At 49.5% G+C, this 20913-nt stretch overlaps 3 protein-coding genes across 7 annotated transcripts in view; 2 read left to right on the plus strand and 1 right to left on the minus strand.

The window, feature by feature from the left end:
* ACACB (acetyl-CoA carboxylase beta) overlaps positions 1-2835 on the plus strand; it is a 36646-nt gene extending 33811 nt beyond the window's left edge. For 2 of the 3 annotated variants that reach the window (XM_058158176.1, XM_058158178.1), the window contains one exon: positions 1425-2834. In XM_058158176.1, coding sequence (XP_058014159.1) covers positions 1425-1551 — 127 coding nt within the window. In that variant the 3' untranslated portion in view covers positions 1552-2834. Of the gene's footprint in view, positions 1-1424 lie in introns of all 3 variants that reach the window. The other variant, XM_058158174.1, reaches the window with a different exon arrangement.
* MYO1H (myosin IH) overlaps positions 1692-20913 on the plus strand; it is a 52389-nt gene continuing 33167 nt past the window's right edge. The window contains exons 1-7 of one of the 3 annotated variants that reach the window (XM_058158180.1): positions 1692-1820; positions 2989-3138; positions 4787-4946; positions 6465-6718; positions 7734-7867; positions 10234-10530; positions 11177-11251. In XM_058158180.1, coding sequence (XP_058014163.1) covers positions 10342-10530; positions 11177-11251 — 264 coding nt within the window. In that variant the 5' untranslated portion in view covers positions 1692-1820; positions 2989-3138; positions 4787-4946; ... (1 more) ...; positions 7734-7867; positions 10234-10341. Of the gene's footprint in view, positions 1821-2988; positions 3139-4786; positions 4947-6464; positions 6719-7733; positions 7868-10233; positions 10531-11176; positions 11252-18220; positions 20570-20913 lie in introns of those variants that run through there. The other 2 variants (XM_058158183.1, XM_058158182.1) reach the window with 2 other exon arrangements.
* FOXN4 (forkhead box N4) lies at positions 5321-10075 on the minus strand. Its single transcript, XM_058158185.1, has 6 exons — positions 9742-10075; positions 8844-8971; positions 8613-8709; positions 7647-7854; positions 6664-7041; positions 5321-5867 (listed from the first exon to the last, which is right to left on the minus strand). The coding sequence occupies exons 1-6, from the start codon at positions 9934-9936 to the stop codon at positions 5617-5619; spliced, it is 1257 nt and encodes a 418-aa protein (XP_058014168.1). The 5' UTR covers positions 9937-10075; the 3' UTR covers positions 5321-5616.

Genomic DNA, 20913 nt, shown 5'->3' on the forward strand with positions numbered 1-20913 from the left:
ACTCTGGTCTGTGGAGGCAGAGATTTCACAATATATTATGTGCTATTTATTTATTTATTTATAAAGTTTTTTTTTATTTTATTCACAAACAAACAATTCATCGATCAATCCTTCCGTGTGTCACCTTGGTGTTTCTTCGGTGGCGTCATTGTCTTGTTGTTTCTTCCGTCTTCATTTTCACTTAATCTGTTTACAATCACTTCCCAGAAATACAATATTTTAGTTATACCATTCCCTTACATAACTATTAATTTGTTTATCTATGTCTCTTTTCTAGCCAATGGTAAAATTGACCCCATATCTTAAAATATTCTGAATCCTCTCTTTCTTTAATTTTCGAAGTTAATCTATTCATTTCTGCAGTCTAAAATTTTCTTAATTATCCTGTTTCCTGCAAAATAACACATCCCCTGATAATAAGCCCAATTGGACTTTTGAACACATGCGCTAAAATAAGCCTCCCCCCCCAAAAAAAAATAAGCCCTCCCCAAAAATATTTAAACACAGAGCTGGAAATCAGGTAAGACAGCAAAAGGAGCCCCATCTTGCTCCACGTGCCCCAAAATAATAAGACCTCCCAAAAAATAAGCCCTCCCCAAAAATATTTAAACACAGAGCTGGAAATCAGGTAAGACAGCAAAAGGAGCCCCATCTTGCTCCACGTGCCCCAAAATAATAAGACCTCCCAAAAAATAAGGCCAAGCGCTTATTTCGGGGTTCAAAACAATATAAGGCAGAGTCTTATTTTCGGGGAAACACGGTACTTCCCCATCCAGAGGTATTTTCTCTGCTTTCCATCTTTGTGCAAATACTATCCCCGCTGCTGTTATTACATGTATAATCATATATATATATATTACTAATTTTCTCTGGGAGGACACCCAATAGGAACAGCTCCAGTTTTAAATCAATATGTTGTTGTGTCATTTCTTCTAGCCATATCTTAATTTTATTCCAATAGTTTTTAGCTTCTGAGCATGTCCACCACATGTGATCATAAGAGCCTGGTAACTGGTGACATTTCCAACATTTAGCTGATTTATCTTTAAACATTTTTGCCAGATTCTCAGGGGGCAGATGCCACCTATAAAACATTTTATATTGATTCTCTTTATATGCAGTGGACATTGTTAATTTGTAATTCCTTTCCCATAACTGTTGCCATTTATCTAAATCAATTGAATATGCAAAATTCTTTGTCCAAGTTATCATTGTTTCCTTTACTTGTTCTTCCTCTAGTTCAATGCCAAGTTTATTTTATTTATTGACCCTCTCGCTTCACCTCGGCAGCCTTTGCTTCCTTCTTGAAATAGTACTGAGCAAAACACCGGTTGTTCTTTTGTCTCACCAATTCAGAAAAGGAAAAAGTGCCTTTATTATATTCAATCCTGGTCATTGTAGTCTCTCTTGATGATCTCTTTCAGCTTGATAGAGGCAAACCCGGAGGTTGCCATGGACTGTATCATTCACATGACCCAGCACATCACAAGCGCCCAGAGGGCTGAGGTGGTTCGCCTCCTGGCAACGATGGACAATCCTTCCCCCTCTTGACTTGCACCACTGGAAGTAGGAGAGATTACCAGCCCCCTGAGAAGGGAAGGAGGCGGGAGCAGCGGTAAACCATCCCGGTTTGTGAGCTCCGTTCCGCTGCAGCTTTGCAGCCTGGCCCTGGTTTGTCCTGAATTAGGATGGCCAGATTCTCCCAGCTCCTGCTGTCCTGCCACACTTGGCGGCCCATATTTTCCCCAACCGCCTGTGTGCCCACCGCATAATGTCCAAGGAAAATGTTTCCACCGCTCAGTCTAGAATGTATGTTTAAAGTAAGTGCATTTTCAGTTATTGCCCAGGGTTATCTGTCAAGATAATTCTCTTTCACAAAACCCCTCAGGAGACGTTTTTTAAAAATATGTATTGGAGGGGGTAAAAATGTCAGTATCTACCACTCAGCCAATACTTGGGGAAGTTTCCCGATAGGCCAGACAGACAGGAGGCTGCATTGACCTCCAGCACAGCTGTCTAGATTAGCTTGCCCACTCCCTGGAAGCATTGGAGAATGGGGGCATTTCTGGCTGTCCCCCACCCGCCCCGCACAAGCCAGATATTTGGGGTTTTGTCACAAGCCACCCCTCGTGGTGTCTTCAGAAAGAAAGGGGAGGGGCTCCATCCTTCTTCCGAACTGTCTGAGATGTCAGATAGACGTGATATAAATGAAGATAGTGGTGCTATTTATTTGTGGAATGAGTGGACTTTGCAGAGGCGAGACGATCAAAACACACTTTTAAAGGGATAAATCATCAGCAGACCGAAAGTACGAAGGGCTGTGAAACATCAGATGCACAAAACACTTTAACACGCACACACCCAGTCTTTTCTGAAGGAGACCTGGGACAAAGGAGGTGGCAGCTGAAGGTAATTTTCATTGTCCGGCATATCTTTGCAGGCCGGAGTTCTTGGCAGGTCTACTTAATCCTTCATGGGAGTGGGATTGTCTCTCTACCTCTGGCATTAATGCTTGAGTGTGTCTGGTATGGGACGGGTTTTGTTTTTTTTTCCCCTAAAAAGAAAAACAGGGTTATAAACTCCTTTTTCAGGAGAAGAAGAACCACGTAACAAAATCTTGCTTTTTCTCGTTGGGAGAGCTGTTTATAAATCTTATCTTCTCAGGGACGGGAGACCCCCAAAAGCCACTCCAGATAGCTGTTGTTGTTGTTGTTTTTTAATAAGAGCAACTCTTTGACTTTTGATTCAGACTTCCACGTTTGTTTTATCTTTTGTGATTTGGAGATTCATTAAAGTAATCTTGGTTTTCTCAACGGTCCCAATTGTATTTCTTCATTCTCTCCCCTCCCCCCCCACCCCCCCACCCCCACCCCAGGAAAGATGCAAAATTTCTCTCTAGATCTGATTGGCCAGTGTGGAGGCCGCCACCTTTTAGCCACGTGTCTCTATCAGTAACACACCTTTATTGTCATTTGTTTCCACGCAAAGCTGACCGTACTAAATCATGAGATGATCAGCGCATCGATTCATCAGAACTGAAAAGTACATTTTCAAGGGGAAAGTTTTTTGTCAGCCATTTCTACTTCCGTCTGCGTTTTTTTTTTTTTTTTCTAGCCTCCTCCGGCATGACAATATCTTGTAAGTAGTCTTATGCTTGCCTTTTTTTTAAAACAAACGAACAAACAAACATGATACCTCTGGAATATTTGTGTGAAGCAGGTTCCTGAAGAACAGCCTGTGAAGGTCATGTGGTAGGAATCGCACCCGAACTGCTTTCTTCCAAATGATCCAAGCTACAAGCTGGTCCTGGGGGCCAGCTTTAGGCTAAGGCTACGTAGGCATCGTCATCACCAGCCCTCCTTCTTCCAAAACCAAAGGCTGCTCTAAGAATGCACATCTTCGCATTGGCAGGAGGGGGCGCCGTCAGACAAACTGAGGTAGCGGGGACCCTCTCCCCTGCAGCCAGCCCTGCCTGTACATATTGGCCTCAGGGAGGGAGGGGCGTGCCTAAGTAAACCTCTATCAATGCAAATGAATCCTAACCTTTTAAGAAGTCAGTAGGACTCTTCCCCGTTTTTTCCCCCAGGCAGAGAAAAAGCCAATGTGGTATAGCCAGTTCCTGATCTCTGCCGAAATGCAAGAGGGGGCTATAGCAGAACTATCCTGCGACCCTTGTTGTGGGTAAGGGTCTCCATGGGTGCGTCAGGGGAACTTTTGGGTGTGAGCTGCAAACCCTCCCCCCCAAACACTCACACCCCTCCCCGACGGCAGAGGGTTCCAGCTCACTTGGAAGGCCTTGGGCGAAGAGGAGGGCTCTGCTGGAGAGAATGGAACTCGGCGCCACTTGGCTAAGATCTCCAGCGCTACCTGGAGGGTCAAGAGGCCATTCTTTGTATCTTGAATTGTACGTGCAATTTTCTTGAGCAATATTGTTTGGCCTCTTTTCTTCCAAATTGCATTCTGAGGCAATATAAGTAATTATTTAAACCCTACAGCAAAAAGGCGTTTAGAAATAAATATTAGATCAAAGTTAACCTGGTACTGATAGCCTAAATGCTGAAGCAGAAGATCTTAACCGCAAAATGCAGCGTCTCCAATTGGTGGTCATTTTTAAAACAAAACAGTAAACAAAGATTGCTGCATGATATATTTCTAAGTAAACATTCAGGGCTGAGCTGCAAAAAAAACCAAAAAACATTTTTATGTCAGTTGTAGAAAAGCTTCCTGGCTAAAACCAGGTTTGGTCTTTCACAGAAAATGTTACGTCTACAGTAAGTACATCCAAAGTGCTTCTTTTGAAAGTGTAGTTTAAAAAGGTCCAGAGTATCCTGGTGATTTTTAAAATAGTTTGCTGCAGTTTGAATAATTAAGTAAAAAAAATATTACAGTGTTTTTCAAAAGTCAGTGCTGAGCATAAAAATCCCCTTCTTGTTTTCATAAAAATAAATTATAAATAAAATTTACAAACAGTAATACTGCTTAGCCCGAGAATCAACAGACCTCCTAATCCTAAACTCTAGTATTTTTTTCCCTCAAAAATCTGTAGTAAACTCGTTAATCCTATTAATCTATTCAAGGTTTCTTTAAAAAATCTCATTTAGTACATTATTTTTCCTGGAACCAAGTTTCTTTTCTGCTCTAGCTATTAAAAACATCCCCTTCTCACAGTCTGAAAACTTTGCTGTCAAAGCACCAAACCGGGTTAATGGTTTGCAGGACTCAGCTCCTGCAAGGGAAAGATGGACCAAATCGTTATGTCTGGAACTAAAATTCATCTCTCCTGCAGAACGTCCGTGAGGCTTGGAAAGATGATTTTGGGAGGTAGACAATTCAGGTGTGAATCAGAGGAAAGGTTCCTGAAGAACCTCTGGAGGACGAGCAGCAGTGATCAGCAACTGGCGCTTAAAGGGGCTCGGAACACTTTTACCAGTAGGAAGAGAGAACAAGTAAGAGCTTCAGCAACACACGAAGTCAGGGGCGTAGCCAAGACCAACCCTACACACACACACACCCCTATGTCCCTGTGAAAGTAGTAAAAGAAAGGATCCGGCTCATCTAAAGGCAAGGAACCTCCTTCTGATAGGAACATTGAGCAATGGCTGCCTTGATTAGCTCAGAGGACATCAGACACCTAAATAAAGGGCAATTAAGAGCACACTCCTTTGGATCAAGTGAATTTAAATTTTGTAGCCCCTTTTGATTTAGCTGTTCTGAGAATAGCTTCCTTCCCCCCCCCCCCACTTTGCTGCCTTCTCTCCCCCCCGCCCCAAAAAAACCCCACAATAAATTAAAATTGTATCTATGTTCTGATGGAGAAGCAAACTGCATGTTTCCTACCAGTCCGGTAACAAAATCGGGCCTATGTCAAAGCTGCTCACTCCCACCCGATTCCTTAAAAGGTGAGCTTCGTCCTATGCCTGCGGTCTGCTTTTGTTTAGGATTCTTGAGACCATAAGGTGGTCTTGCAACGTCAGTTGATGGGCCGAAAATGGAGGAGGCCCGGTCTTGGCACAGTCAGCGTGGCCCCCACAAGGCCTGGCACTCATTTGTGGGGGAGGGGAGAGGAGGGGGGGGGCTGTGAGCAGAAGGTGGCCCAGTCCAAGTGTCGTGGGGCTTTCAGAGCAGAGCGATGGGTTTGTTCCCTTGAGGGCCCCGGTACTGCGTGGGGGAGACGGCATCCAGTGTGGCGTAGGTTGTGTAGAGACCCGTCACCTGTAAGTCTGCAAAGGAGTGGTTGCTGGCACTGGGGGCAGGGGGCAGGCTGGAAGGCACCAGGTCACAGTCGGAGAGCGCCAGGGGAGAGTTGCTGAAAGCCCCCAAGGTCTCCAGGTTGAAGCTGTCGTCCTCCTTCTCCTCCCAAAGGTTCCCTTCCACACAAAAGGAAACAGCAGTCAGATCTCTTCTCCGATGGGGCTTAATTGTGCAAATCTACTCAGAGCATTTTAGCCGTGGGACAGATAAGGGGGTTTTCCGCTTGCAGACTCCCCTCTTTTTCCTCCCCTGCTCTTTGGCTTTCCAGAGAAAAATGTGGTTTGTTTTTTTCCCAGTAAACCAAGTGGCTTTATGGCTGGTTGCAGGATCTTGCACTCTGGGTCAGATGCTTCAGTCGTCATCTTGACTTGAGCAATAGAGGTCGGACCCAGAGGTGAAATGCTCCCAGTTCGGATCAGATCGCCCGATCCGGTAGCGATGGCGGCAGGTGGTTCGGAGAACCGGTAGCAAAAAATCCCTGCCTACCCCGCCCATGCCTAGCTGAGCCGTGCGATCATCAGAGGTTGTTTTTTTTTTACTTTTAAAAGCATTTTTTCTTCGGCCGAAAAAATGCTTTTAAAAGTAAAAAAAAAAGCCTCTAATGATCACACGGCTCAGCTGGGATTGTCAGAGCCTTTTAAAAGCATTTTTTCTACAACCTCTTTGGGCGATGTTCGTGCCTGAATATTTCCCTCCATAATCATGTTTTCTAGACCGGCCCTTAAAAAAGACCTTCAGGTAGAAAAGCTTATGGTCTACACCGCCACTGTTTCCTCCAGCAAAAGCAGCTGGGAGATAGATGGAGGCAAGGATTCCTGCAAGTGAGGACCCCGACCCCCCCCTCCGCTTGACCCAGCTGCCGGATTGAAAAATACCCCTCTGAGTTTCAGCCCCTCCAACTTCCTCTCTTACCTTGGAGTGCAAAGTCCATAATGCTGGGATCGAGGGCATCCACCTCCATGTTCAGGTCAGTCATCACGTTGAGAAAATCGGAGCCCCGGCTCACCAGGTGCTGAGGGAGGGGGCTGTGGTGGAGGCTGGGCAGAGCGTGAAGGGGGGGCGTCTGTGCAGGGGCCGGCGAGTCTGGGGCCAAGCACGCCTGGGGCTGGATCTGCCGGTGAAGCCGGACGGACTGCAAGGAGAGCGTCCCCATCGCCTGGGGCTGCACCTGAAGCAGGTGGCCCTGAGCGGGCGCTGCCCCGTGGCTGCGCATGGACGCTTCGGCCTCCGCCAGCTTTCCGGGCCTCCTGCAGCCGGCAGGGCGGTCAGTGATCAGCTTGTCCAGTTCCTCTGCAAGGAAACATGGCCGTCTTAACTGCCTCGCTGGGCAGGCGGAAAGAAAGGCGGTCACCACACTTATTTGCGTGGTGGGGTGTTTTTTTTTAATGCAATACAGGTGGTCCTTGCCTTACAATAGTTGGTTTAGTGACCCTTCGAACGGCAGGGGGAAAACTGACTTACGACCGTTTTTCACACTTATGACGGTTGCAGCATCCCCATGGTCACTGGATCAAAATTGAGACACTTGGCAACTGACTCATGACTTACGATGGTCGCAGTGTCCCGGAGTCGCTTATTCCCCTTTTGTGACCTTCTGGCGAGCAAAATCAATGGGGAAGCCAGATTCACAAAGGTCATACAACGAGGCAAAACTCACTGAACAAATGTCTCACTTAGCAACAGAAAATTGTGTTGCTCGGTTGCGGTTGTAACTCAAGGACTGGCTGTACTCCCAGCATTTTCAGAAGGCCAAAGAAGAAGCCCCGAGAAAAAGGAGGGCTGCTTTTTGAGAGCCCCCCCCTTCCCCCCCCCCCCCGGCCACCCAGTTTTCCTTCTGGTCAAATAACCTCCCGCAGGAGGTTGAGGCAAGGAAGGAAGAGGAGAGCTGCCCTTACCTGGGTTTGCCATGCTCCTGTGAATGGCAGCCAGGTCCTTCCGCTTCCACTTCTGCATCTCCTCCTCCATCTTGTCTATCTTGGCAGGGTTGAGGGCCCAGAGGCAGCCCTTGCGCGAGGAGCTGCTCGTCTTGTTCTCCACTTTCTCGAAGCACTTGTTCAGGGACAGGTTGTGCCGCACGGAGTTCTTCCAGCCGTCGGGGGCCGTCTGTGAAAAGCAGGTGAGCCCTCACACGCGCCCCCAGGCACACACACCTGGCTTAGAGCCAATTTTTTTTACTACCGGTTCTGTGGGCGTGGCTTGTTGGGCGTGGCAGGGGAAGGGGCCTGCAAAATCCCCATTCCCACCCCAATACCAGCCAGAGGTGGTATTTGCCAGCTCTCTGAACTACTCAAAATTTCCACTACCGGGTCTCCAAACTACTCAAAATTTCTGCTACTGGTTCTCCAGAACCTGTCAGAACCTGCTGGATTTCACCCCTGCTTAGATCCCCCAGGTCGGGGTCTTCTATGACAAAACATTAACCTCTGGGGGCCAGAACCTGCTCTGTGTGCCGTGACTCCAGAAATCCTCCTCACCCTTCACCCTCGGATCTAAACATGGATTCGATGTTTGTCTGGCCTACCAGGGAATCATAAGGAGACACCTCTCTGTCTATGGAGATTCTACGGAGATACCTGTCTGCATTTCTGCAGGTAGCCCCTTAGTTGCGGTGTCTGCCTGAGAAAAAGGCATTTAAGATCGTGAGAAAGCGAAGATCCCCGTGAGCTGGAGCTCTGGTCTTGGTCAGTGGAGACCTCCTCCGTTCTTCAGCGGGGTCTTTTGACAGCCAACACTCCCCTGCGCTCACGTCCCTCCATTGTCTGCACATCAGCCCACCACTGGGTCTCTGCCTCCGCCGAGGGCTCGGGAAGGGCCGCTGAGGGGGCGCTCTCTTGCACCCCGTTGTGCTCAGCCTTCCTCACCTTAAAATAGGGGAAGTGTTCCTTCATGAAGCCGTAGATCTCGCTCACGGGGAGGCTGCCGGTCTTGCTGTTCTTCAGGGCCATCGCGATCAGGCAGCTGCCAGAGGGAAGGGGAGGGTCAGTTGTCCAGCTGCCTGCAGCATTCCTGGACCTCAACTCCACCCTTTTAAGGCCTCTCCCGATAAAGGGGGGGTTCCCTCCCTGCATTGTGGGCCCCGGAATCTTACTCACCTGTAGGAATAGATGGGTTTGGGGTAGTGCTTGTTGTGCAGCTCTTGGGCTACATGAGGAGCCAGGCGGGGCTGAGAGAAGTGGGGGTGGGCGCCGTAAGAGGTGCTGTAGATGGTCACCGGATTGCACTGTGTCCGAAGAGGGAGGGAGAAGACCGAGTGAGCCTCTCGCAGGGAAAGATGATGGGGGGAGGAGGGGGAGTCTAGTGGAATGTGGGGTGTGGGGATGTGGCCCCTCCCTGCAAAAGCTGCTCGGGACAACTCAGTGCATCCACCCACCAAGGCAACCCATCGGCAAAGGGGCTTGGTAGCCCCCACAAATTATTTTAGTCTCTAGTCTAGTCTAAATGGAGGGGAGGGGGGAGCGTCCACCTGCTCCTGGCCTGCCCATTCTGCACTTGACTCTGGTTTTCTTAATAAGGGGAAGAGGGAGGCGTCTGCACAGAATGGAAGTCTGGCTCCTTTTCAGCTGCGCCATGAGAGGGAGAAAGAGACGATGCCCTCTGGGTGTGGCCAGGAGACCCATCAGCCTCAGCTAGTGGAGAGGAGCCCAAACCAAAGGCCAGGGGCCTCTGTGGCCTGGGTGGGCAACCGACACCCTGGCTCAACGTTCTCCTTGCTGGTGCAGGGACTAGAAAGGAAAGACCTGCTAGGAGAATGGCCTTCAGGTGCCCACCCCCTCTTTGCAGCTGGAGGCTTCCTTCACCTTTGAACCCTTGTGCCCACAGGTGGAATGCTTTCCCTTGCACTGCCTGGCTGTTCTCAAATGTTCTGGTACAACCACACAGGCACAGCTGAACCTACAGCCTTGTAGACATTCACACAGGACAGCAACTAACTTGTGGCGAGGTTGCGCTGTGACACACATACACACAACCCTCCGAAGCTGGGGACCGTACCTGCTGCGTGCTGTGCGTGATGGTGAAGATCTGCTGCGTGTGGCAGGAGGGAGGGGGGAAGAGCGGGGACGGCTGCGGCTGAAGGCTGGGGGACAGCTGCCCCCCCACCACGTACTGACTGATCTGGGATGGAAGGGAGAGAAACAAAAGCATCAGTTGCACAGGGCATGAAACACCCCACCCCCCCGGGGCCATTAACAAGGAAGGGAGCCTGTTCTTACGTCACTTTCGTGGGGCGAGATAGTGTTAAGTCCCAGAATATTTGGAGACACGCTGGCTTGTATGTGAGGTGTCGCTCTTGGCCCCGAGGTGTGCATGGCACCTGTCATCGAAAAAGAAGCAAATGATACGGTTCTGGGTTACTCTGAATCCCTCCCCCCACAACTCTCTGTGGGGTACACAGGCTTGCATAGCCCCTTATCATCACAACGGGGCTTATTAGACCCAAGTCAATGCTGGTTTTACACAGTTCATTTGTTCTTTGTGTTTTAGCCACTAGGTATCACAGCACTGTGGAGTCAATGCAATGGAGGCCCACGAACGGAAGGGCCACGGAGTTTTCTACCTGTCTGCTGCTGCAGGACCACGTTCTGGGAAGTGATGCCGAAATCCATCCTTTCACTGGTCATCTGCTGCAGCCGAGGGACGTCCACGGAGGTCAGCCACGAAAGGGACTGCAAGTCGCCAGGGAAGTCATCTTCGCCCAGATGTGGGGGGTCAGAGCCCAACAGTCTACGGAGGAATAATGTGGTTTTAGAGGCTGTGTTGCCATGGCCTCTTAGCCTGAAGGTAAGGCTACGGCGGCACCTTTCTGACTTTACGTTTTTACTCCAGTTGCCAGCAGGCTCCGTGGTACGGGGCTCTCATGCGTAGAGAAGAAAGCAAATTTATGAAGAAGGAGAAAAACTTCCCGATCGTGCAGAGAAAGAGAATTCTTAAAAAGGCCTAAAGGCCTGTGCGCCAAATTCGGCTTGAGAATAAACCTTTTTGCAGGTTGTTTCTAAGACTCCTGTTTCTGCTCCGCCAAAGTCATGTTAACTCAAAGGTTCAGGTGGCGCTCGGAGCCTGCTGGAGTTGCACAACGCAGCAGTGCCAGAAATAAATGATTTAAAATAGCGAGAAGGATTTAAAATAAACCTGGAGTATTACAATGCCTTCTTTGCATTTCCCAAGGCTTTGAAATGCTCTCTCCCAACTGTCTAGCTGCAAAGCAAAAGTTCCCACTTTGAAAACTTCTGGGCAGTTTCCCTCCCTTCTCGGAGGCTTAATGGGCTACAAGACCCATCGCTGTTATAGCAGCGGCTGCCCGGTATCCTGGCTAGACCCGCCTGTCCTCCTGCCACCCTCCTCCGGGGCCTGTTTTCTTTTTAATGTCCTGTATTGATGTGGCAATAACCAACATCGCCATGGTTACACTTCTACAGTTATTTTGCAGAGCCAGTCGAGTCCCTTCCACGCCTGGAAAAGGACATCAGGTGACCAGTCTGCCTGCCCGGCCATTGGTCCAACTGTAAGTAAACACCAGCATCAGATGGTTCAAAAAACGGGGAACAACCCTTGTCATTTGCAACAGTTGGTGGCCCTGCGCATTGTCAGCCCATAAGCCATTGTGTGGGGAGAGGCTGTTGGCTGCCGGCACGTGGGGACCTTTTGTTTTTGGAGATCCTGGCTTAATTGTTTTCTTCTGCCCACCCCACCCCACCCCGCCTCCCTCCCTTCCCCCTTTTTTACCAGTTCCCCATTAATCTGCCTGAATGACGGGAGACACTTCACCCGTGCCATCTGCCGCTCTCCAGCCCCACACAACAAACGAGCGGGGTCAAGGGGGCGGGAAGGGTCGAAACCCACAGCAATGGCCTCCTGTCAGGGCCCACGTGCACCACAGGCCCCCACCGTCCGGGTGCGCTTTGGCACCTTCCTGGGTGGAAGCTGAAATGCACCCGGCGGCTTCAGTCCCTGGTTATTTGCCTGGCTGCGGCCTCAAGAGGTTGTTGTCAGCGTTCACCACACCACTGGGCATCTGGTATTTGGGAAAGAGAGAGAAAGAAAGAGAGAGAGAGACAGAATCACACCCTTTTCCCTCGCAAATGTCCTGGCACCTGTGCCCTGAGCCACTTTTTCCACCAAGTGGCTCCCTTATGGAGTTAGCTGGATATGTGAAAAATGTCACTCTGAAAAACAAATACTCCTCTTCTTTAAAAACTCCCCCTACTAGCTTCCTCCTTTAAAATGGCCCTTAATTATTTGTCTTAATTCTCTGGAGCCCGGTACGTATAGGAAAAAATTGGGCTTTGGAGCAGCGCGGCGTCTGAATGGTGCCCTTGAGAAAATAATCCCATTTTGAGTAGGGCTGTTCCTAAGAATTCCCGTGGATTCTTTCCTGGCACAGCACTAGCTGTCTCTCTTGACACTCATTTAAATCAATTGTGAGTCTGATTAGCAGACTTTATCAGATTTCCCTGTAGAATTATGGAAATGGAATGGATGGGTTATTTCTCTTCCCAGGAGATTTCTTGCTCTGATTATTTACCCCGAGAGATTTGGGACCATTTGCCTGCCTGTTGACAGCCGATCCCTGCCTCTTCATTCTGTCCTGCTAAGGGAGCCCTCCCGAGGGGTGGCAGGTCGGGGGTGTCGGCAGAGAAGTCTGCTTGCCAGGTCCATCAGTTGAAACCGGCCAATGAGCCAGAATGGTGGTGGGCCTGTTTCTGAATTTGCTACAGAAGAATGGTCACTTTAGCTGTTCACACACACACACACACACAAATGAACACACACCCTGCCTTTTGGCGGATGAGAGCACCTCGTGTTAAGGAATGCATTTTTAAATCTAAAATGCTTTTATTCTCCATTTACCCTCTTCCACACTTAACTTTTCCTTCTCTTTTCCTGGTAAGTGGTAGATTAATGAGGATTGTGCTCAGTCACTTATTCAGTACTCAGCCGCAGCCTTGCTGCTAACTTTTCGGTGGGCAGGTAACGGTGCTGTGCTTTTGGCTGGGCAGAGGGACCATCTCAAGCCCCGACCCCAACCAAGCCATCCAGAGCAGCCTCTGCACGGAGCTGGCTGAATGGCGCTTCTTAGCTGCTTCTGAATGCTGGAGAGGGATGAGCAGTTCCCTCAAAGCAGGCCAGCCTAGCCTTCTCAGGCCACGGAGGGATTACCATCCTTGGCTGAATGAAAGGCTCGGTTCCGATGGGTGGCGTTTCCTTTTGAGGGTCCCTCCATTTTCTCACCTGGCAGCCCACTCTTGTCAGAGATTATCCCCAGTCAATTCTCTTTGCTAGGACTCCCTGGGACATAGGCTCTTTAATCCCTCGTCTTCCCACGTTTCTGATTCGTTACGTTGTGGTCAACAGAGATCTCAAACTGGAGTCTCAAATTCTCCAGGAATCTCCCATGGGCTGCAGAGGAGCAGATTTACCCAATGGTGGGATTCAGCTGGTTCGCACCTATTTGGGAGAACCGGTTGTTAACTTTCTAAGCAGGTCAGAGAACCGGTTGTTGGAAGACATCTTATTTCGGTTTTTCCCACTTTCCAGGGCTAATCCTGTAAAGAAGGCAGGAAGGAAACATTCTGGTGTTGTTTCTAGCCCAATCTTTATTGCCCTGCTTACAGAAACTGCCTCTCTGGTTAACCCTTAGTACATTGTAACCACTAAGGCGAAGCACCCATTGATGTGAGAGATGTTGAGTTGGCCACACCCACACAGTCACATGACCACTGAGCCACGCCTACCCAGCTGGTCATTAGGGCAGAGAACCGGTTGTTAAATTATTTGAATCCCACCACTGGATTTACCCTAGCAAAATCGGACTCGCACCCATGCAAACATCCCAGCATGGATCCTCAGCCCATTTGATAAGATGCAGGAGGAAAAAAAAGCAACAGGACTATCCTTATGAGGAAGAATGAAAGGATTGCTAAAATTTAAGCGAGATTTAACGAGGAGCCTGGCTGGACTCTGGCCATAAACTAGAGAAGTCGTCTTTGCTTCCACCTCAATTTTACTTGGATTCAGAAGGATTCTTCTTAGAAAGTTCCAGGATGATTGCAGGGTTACCAATTCTGCAGCATCCTGATCATCCTGATCAGCCCGAGCCGTTCTTCATCTACCGTGGCCAGGAGCTGATCTGCTTCTGTCTCTCTTTTCTCTCGCTGGCTTTTCCGCTTCTGTTTTTTAACCCTGACTTTGAAATCCGCTTCCCTTCGTGCCTCCCAGCTCCATAGAAATGTCCCAAGTGAAACAGAAGCTTATTCTCAGCCCAATTACCCCTCCCTTCCGCTAATTGGGGGCCATTCCTTCATGCCCCCACCCCACCCTGCCCGCCCGTGGCGCACTCAGGACCTCGGGTTCCGTCCTGCACTGTGGTGACAGGAAGAAAGTAAATTGACCTGATAGAATTTGACAGCTCTATTCTCTTCTTAAAAATCGGTCAGTCTGGAAGATTTTCTTTTACATAATCCCAAGTGGTTTCTCATGAAACAGAACAAATGCTACAGCGCACTTTGGCCATAACGGTCTGGATTTTGTATACATTTTTTGCCACTTTTAAACGGGGTCATGCAATTCAGGGCTGGAAAAATGACCGCGGTGAGAAATTACAGCTTTTATTTTTGAGACCGGGGGTGTGGTGGGGGAAGGAACAAGAAGAATTTGGGAAACGGGTCTATTTATAGAAAGAAGCATTTTTGTAATAATACCTTTAAGGTGACTTGTTAAAGGCTGCCTGAAACTCTATATGAACTAAACTATACCTCTCTTTTTCTACTTAGAAATAACTTAGACTTAATCTGCCTATTTCATCTAAGCAAAGTTATTCACGTTCCTTATGCTAAGAATTAAAAAAATTTTGCCCACGTAATGTTCAAATTCCATTTATTCTTCCAAAAAACTACTCTTATCAAATTTGGCAAGCACAGATCATTTACAGACTGCACTTAGCAATGGGATTTCTGTACAAAAAGGGCAGAAATGGTTAATGGCAGCCTGCATAAGCTCACGGTGGAGGATCTCTTCGTTTAATGGCGAATACTGTTGCCATGACCGCTTTGTGGGGTTTGGTCCTCTTGCGATGGGGAGGTTTCAGATTAGGTAGACGGAGGTCTTGAGTCTGCTGGCTCTAAATCCCTCTTGTTCCCCCTGACATCTACCAGAGCGGCTTCAAAACTGGGCCATGCTGGAGCAAACAGTTAATTCTCCCCCACCCCTCCTGCATTGTGTCAGTGCGATGCGGTTGTTTTTAGGGGAGATTTGGACAACGCTTCTCCCAATCGCATGTGGTCTCTTTATCCATATTTCCAAGACAGAAAAGTTACAAATGGAAGAAGAAACAGTTTTGAAACTTTAGAGGGCGAGGAATATCTTTAAAGCAACTCCAGAGCCAAGCGGATCGAATCGGAGGTCCTAGCGAGAGGCTCCTCGCCTGGATTTGCACCTGGAGGGACCTCCGGCCACCCAGCAATGCCCAATAGGGAAGGAGGTGGCTTTTCAGGCACCCTGATCTTAAATCATGAAGGTTTCCTAAAGAACGGCCCCGAGTGGAACTCACATCAGATTGACAGCCAGTGACTTTAGAGTACAAGAAGACTTTCACTCAGACTAAGCACAAGTTTGCCAAGAAGGAACGTGTCCATTTGAACCACCTGTCGCTTCTAAAACAGCCTTCAAGGTCAACCCCTAGTAGATTGTGCCGCAGTAGTCTTAAAAAGATGGCGGACCATTGTGACTCACCACACCAGGTCTAAGCAGAACAAAGGGAATCAGGGTGTGTGTGTGTCAAAGTAGGCCCCCCGATTCTCCAGAAGGACCCCTAAATCACAGTCTTGGACTTCCCAGAGAGTGGAACTGTGTTCAAATCAGACCGGACTTCCAAACTTGGGAAGACTCATTATCGGCACCATCTCTCACTGCTAAATCATCGCTAGGGAGGCCCAGAAGCACAACTCCCTCAACTGCCAAGCCTCCATTCCCAGAGGGAGAGCTAGCACAGCTCCCCTCCCCCTCCCCCACCACGTGGTTGTGGCTGCTGATAGCGGCTTCCCACCACCGGTTGTCCTAAGCCAACCGCATCCCAGATGGAATTGGATTCAGAAAGGTGGGGGGGGGTTTCATTCCAAACAAGGCAGGGAGAGCCCATTTTTTGGAGGGATGGGACGATGACAAGAGAAGAGCAATTTCCGGGCACTTGAGGGTGGCCTCTGAAAAGTGCTGGACTGGACTGGACCAGGTGCTCTTTGGGGGAGTCCCACTTCTCTTTCAGTGAATCCCTCCACAACTATTCCAGGAGGTCCTGTGAAGGGCTGGTGTGGGGGCGTTTCCTGTGGCGACTCACTTTGAATGCAAAATAGTCATTTGGCAAAATAGAAACTTTGCAAAATAGAATGCAAAACAGAATGCATAATTAGACATTGGAACACCAAAAAAAAAAAAAAAGTTGAGTTTAGGATAAATCCGGACCGGCTTCTCCTGCTGCGACAAGGACCTTGGGCACCGACCGGGCCAGGCTGGTGTTTTAAGCCACTGGCGGCTCCAGGTCGGGGTGCAAACGCCAACGCCGCCTAGCTTTCGGCCTTTTCCCTGCGCGAAGGTTGCGCCGAGTGGAAGCCTGTGCGAAGCCCCGAAGGCGGCTTCGGACTCCAGGGGCTAAAGCCGCCTGGCCGAGAACGGGGGGCGGGGGTGGGAAGCGAGACGGGGCGCTCACCTGTAGTCCTGCGGGGAGGGCCGGCGGGCCGGTCCCGGGTTCCTGACGAGGCCGGACATAGCGAAGGGGGGGTCGCTTTCGATCATGGCCTGCCGGGGAGAGAGAGCCGGGTAGCTATCCAGCATTTCAGCAGGGAGGGAGGGAGGGAGGGAGGGGAGGCGCCGGCCAGGGCTCCCCGGCTCCAGCCCCCTGGCCGCAAGCGGCGCCCCCCGGCCTGCCCTGGCGCTGGAGGGGCGGCCGGGCAGGTACCTCCGAGCGGCCTGCCTTGCTGCTGGCCCGGGACTGGCCCGGCCGGGACGAGGCTGCGGTTGCGTCCGAGGGAGGCAGCTGGCCGGGCGGCCGAGCAGCGGTTTTAAATTTCCCTCTCCGGAGCTGTCCAGCTGGAGCATGCGCGCCCAGGGGCCGAGGGGCGGGGGCGCAGCGAGGGAGGGAGGGGCGGGGGCGCGACCCCTCCCCAGCTCGAAGCCGCGGGACCCCGCGTTGGGTTGGCTCGCAAAGACGGGAGGCGGCCGGCGCAAACCCCGAACTCATTGAGGACTAGCCGCTTTCGAGGTCCGCGAGGCCGGGGCCAAGAGACGGGCGAAGGCGGCTACTCGCCCGCCTTCCTTCCCGCCTCGGCCAGCCGGCTGCCGCCCGCCCGAGACGGCGGGAAGGAGCCCGCCAGCCACCGCCTCGCCCGTCCCGGGCCTTCCTGCGGGGGGCGCTCTCCGGCCGGGAGGTTTTTCCCAAGGGAGCACGAGCCCCCCCTCCGCCCCCCTGCAAAGGCCGCCCCACCCCCCCATCCCTTCCCAACCGCCTTCCCCACTCTATAGCGCCCCATGGGCTGGCTGGGGATGCTGGAGGTTGTAGTCCCCGTGCAGTTGGAAAGTCCTGTTTGGGGAAGGCTGGCGGAGCTGTGGTTCCTCCCCTCCCCTCCTGGACTGTCGGCTCGGAAGGAGCTTTTCCTTTTGGGGGGGGCGCAGTGTGGCTGAGGGTTATCTGCCCCCCCCCATCCCACCCCTTGATCAGCGTCCTTGACAGACTGCTCCTTGAGGCTGAGTCAAATTCACACCCGGAACGCCTGCTAAATCCCAGCCTGGTCACCCAGTCTGTCTCTCTCAACTGGGAGAAGCCGCAATGAAAGTGGGACCTCCCCAGTGGTGGGGTTCAAATAATTTAACAACCGGTTCTCTGCCTTCATGATTTCTTCCAACAACCAGTTCACCAAAGTGCTCAGAAAGTTAGCCACCACTTCTCCGGTGGTGCGGACTGGCTGAATCTAACCACTGGGCCTCCCCAAATCTCTGAGCATATCTGAACCCCCACCCCCACCCCCTCCCAAATGTAATGCCCCCCTCCCGGCTGGACAGGCTTGGCAACTTCTGTACACTCCCAAGTTCAAGGAGCGCAATGCGGGGGGGGGGGCATCCCTGAGCTGGGATTTGGGCCTCCCCTCTGGCTGAAGACCTGGAGGGGCAGCTGGATGTGGGGCCAGCGTTTGCCCTGCCCTTCTGAGTCAGATTCAGCCCTCTGTTTGTGTCCCTTTCCAAGTCAGAGACCCAGCTGAAACATCTTGGTAGTTTTTCCTGGTCTTGCTTTGTAGAAAAGCATCAGAGGTGGGTTTCAGCAGGTTCTGACCAGTTCCGGAGAACTGGTAGCAGAAATTTTGAGTAGTTCGGAGAACCGGTAGTAAACATTCTACCGCCTCCCTCTATTCTCTGCCTCCCAAGTCCCAGCTGATTGGGAGGGAATGGAGATTTTGCAGTAACCTTCTTCTGGAGTGGGGTGGGAATGGAGATTTTACAGTATCCTTCCCCTGCCACGCCCACCAAGCCACACCCACAGAACCGGTAGTAAAAAAATTTGAAACGCACCACTGGAAAGCATGCGAACTCATCAACACGTTCAAAGGGAAGACAATTTCTTCCATGTCTCTTAAGATGGAATTCAGCATGTTTTCTTGCTACCGAGTGAAAAGGATATAAAAGAGAGAAAGACTGACAAGAAAGAAAATTAATGCTGAACAAAAAAGATCCGGTCTCAGCATCTCTTTAAAATGAGCTCCAGAAACAATGGCAATTGTGCCAAAAACAAATATTCTTTAAGTAATACGGTGTTTAAATTCACCTCTCCTTAGAATTTGCAGGGTCCATTTTGTCTAAGTTTAAAAAAAACAAAAAAAACAGCATTGATCTTCTTAAACCCTCTTTGTGTCTCTTACAGGCAAGCCTCTAAACTGAAATAGATACAGTTATTTCAATTTTCTAAGGCCTGCCTTTTCCCCCAGGCGCATGAAAAACGTGTGTCAGTAACACTTTTTATCTGTGTAACAAATTGTACTTAAAATCATTACGTGTGAAATTACCAATTAATCCTACAGGGACAAGTCCTTTAGTAGAAATCTACCCACTTGGGGCCGTACAGATGGTGAATCGGAGTTCTACAATAGACCCAACCTCTGATTAAATGCAGAGATGTAACGGACAAAAAAGCTCAAAATTTGGCTAGAGAATAAAATATCAGGTCCTAGTGCCCGACAAGTTCAGCATAGTACAGTCTTTAAAACTTTATTCCTTTTACTTCAGTGGATGCATGGGCAAAGTTTATTCTTGGGGTTGCTGTAGTGTAGGAAATCGTTTTTGAAGCGATATGGTACAGCCTGAAAGAAAGAGGCAGCAAAACTCTCTAAAAAGCAGAATATGAGGCAGAAAACTGACAAGACGTTCCCTGTGAAACGGCTTTACTGCTGTTTTTCTGCTGTCCTCTGTTGCTCCTGTTGCAAACTTTGCATTAAATCTTAGAGGATTTTTAGTGTCGTCGGGCCCAGGTGGTCCTTCGCAGGAGCCCCCTTCCCCAGCCTCCAGACACAACTGGGGTCAGGGTTTGATTCAAAGCTAAGGAAGGGGCTGTCTTTGGTTCTAACTGTACGGGTGTGTTACTTTCTGTTTGGCACAGCCTAAGCCCTGGTTTGGTATTAGCAGTTAAATCCTTTTGTGTATTCATCCCTGATTTCTGTTTCTAGATTTTATAAGATCCAGGCAGAATCATAGATGCTTCTTTGGGCTAGAATTACTGAGACTGCTGTAATTAAAAGATGTTCATCGTTATTTTTTAGGGGTAGGCCCGATAATTCTTTCTTACTTTAATAGGACAGATTCACCCGTGGCCTGGACATGCATTTAACATCACTTTTAGTTTCAGTTTTGACATGGCTTGGAAATCCCATTAAACCATTTTTTTCTGGCCTGCCTTGGCCAGAAACTGATAATTTCAAATAATGAGTAAAAAGTACCCTTTTTTTCTCCCTAGTCAAGGGCTGTGTCCCACAATTTGAAACCAACGTCTCCCAAAGCGCTTGGTGGATTTGGGGAAAGGTCAATTAACTTCTGTTTCCTCCGAGTAACCCTGAGAAGAACGGGCAGCAGTTGTGTCCAGAGCAATTTGTCCAGTGACCTTCAAGGGCAGGAAGTTCACAAGTGCAACTAACAATGTCATCTCAAATTTGTTCCTGGGTTGGTGTGTATCGCAAGAGAAGGAGGAACGGTTGTGCGGCCTCTCCTCCTCCTACAATGCTCAGGTTCCGAGTTCCTCACTCGGAGGTTTTATTCATTATTTATTAAGCAAATGTATATGGGCGCCCAACTCACACATAGGTGACTCCAGGTGGCTTGCAACGTTAAAAATCCACAACATTAAAAACCCCTTTCCCCACCTCCTCTCCATGGCAGCAGCAACACAATCAAATCAACCATCTAATGGATTTTATGTCCATTGATAGTCCTCAGGCCCACTGACCAAAGCACATCTTCAGGGCCTTTTAGAAAAACGAGAAGATGGGGGGCAAGGGAAACAATGTCCAATAGAGAAGGGGACACTACAAAAAAGGCCCTTTTTCATGGTCCCACCAGATCTCATCCCCAGCAGCAGATCCTTCCTACCACATTAGGTGCCCGCTGCAGAGTCACAAGACCCAAAGAAATGTGTGTATCTTCCACGTGTCTTTTTCCTTTCCTCTCCCTTTGCAGAATCTGTCTTGCTGTGATGACACAATAGAACATTCAAAAGCTGTACACCGAGATTGGTTTCCCAGACAAGGGCTGAAGGGGAGCAGTGTTTTTTTAGGGGAAGCTACAATAAGAGATGGTGACTGTCATGTTTATTCCTTGAAGTGAGAGCTCTGGACTGGAGCTTCAAATGTTCTCTTTGTTTTTGTTTTTTTATTATTCTATAAATCAATTTCTGAAGGAACCAAGGTGGGTTTCTGTTAAAATTACAACTGGATAGGGAAAAATACAGCTGCCCCAATTCCTTAAATGATACAACTGGACAGAGGTGGACACGTAAAGTATTTTTCTTCAGCTTTGTCAAGTAGATCTGGTTTATCCCAAATAGGATATATTTTTCCCTCCTTTTTAACAGAAGGAATGAATTGAGGAATGGCCGCAGAGAAAGTGCAGTTGGAAGCAAGCAGGGGAGGGGGAGAGGGG

This window comes from Ahaetulla prasina, chromosome 15 (genome assembly GCF_028640845.1).
Source record: "Ahaetulla prasina isolate Xishuangbanna chromosome 15, ASM2864084v1, whole genome shotgun sequence".
NCBI classification, from domain to species: Eukaryota; Metazoa; Chordata; class Lepidosauria; order Squamata; family Colubridae; genus Ahaetulla; species Ahaetulla prasina.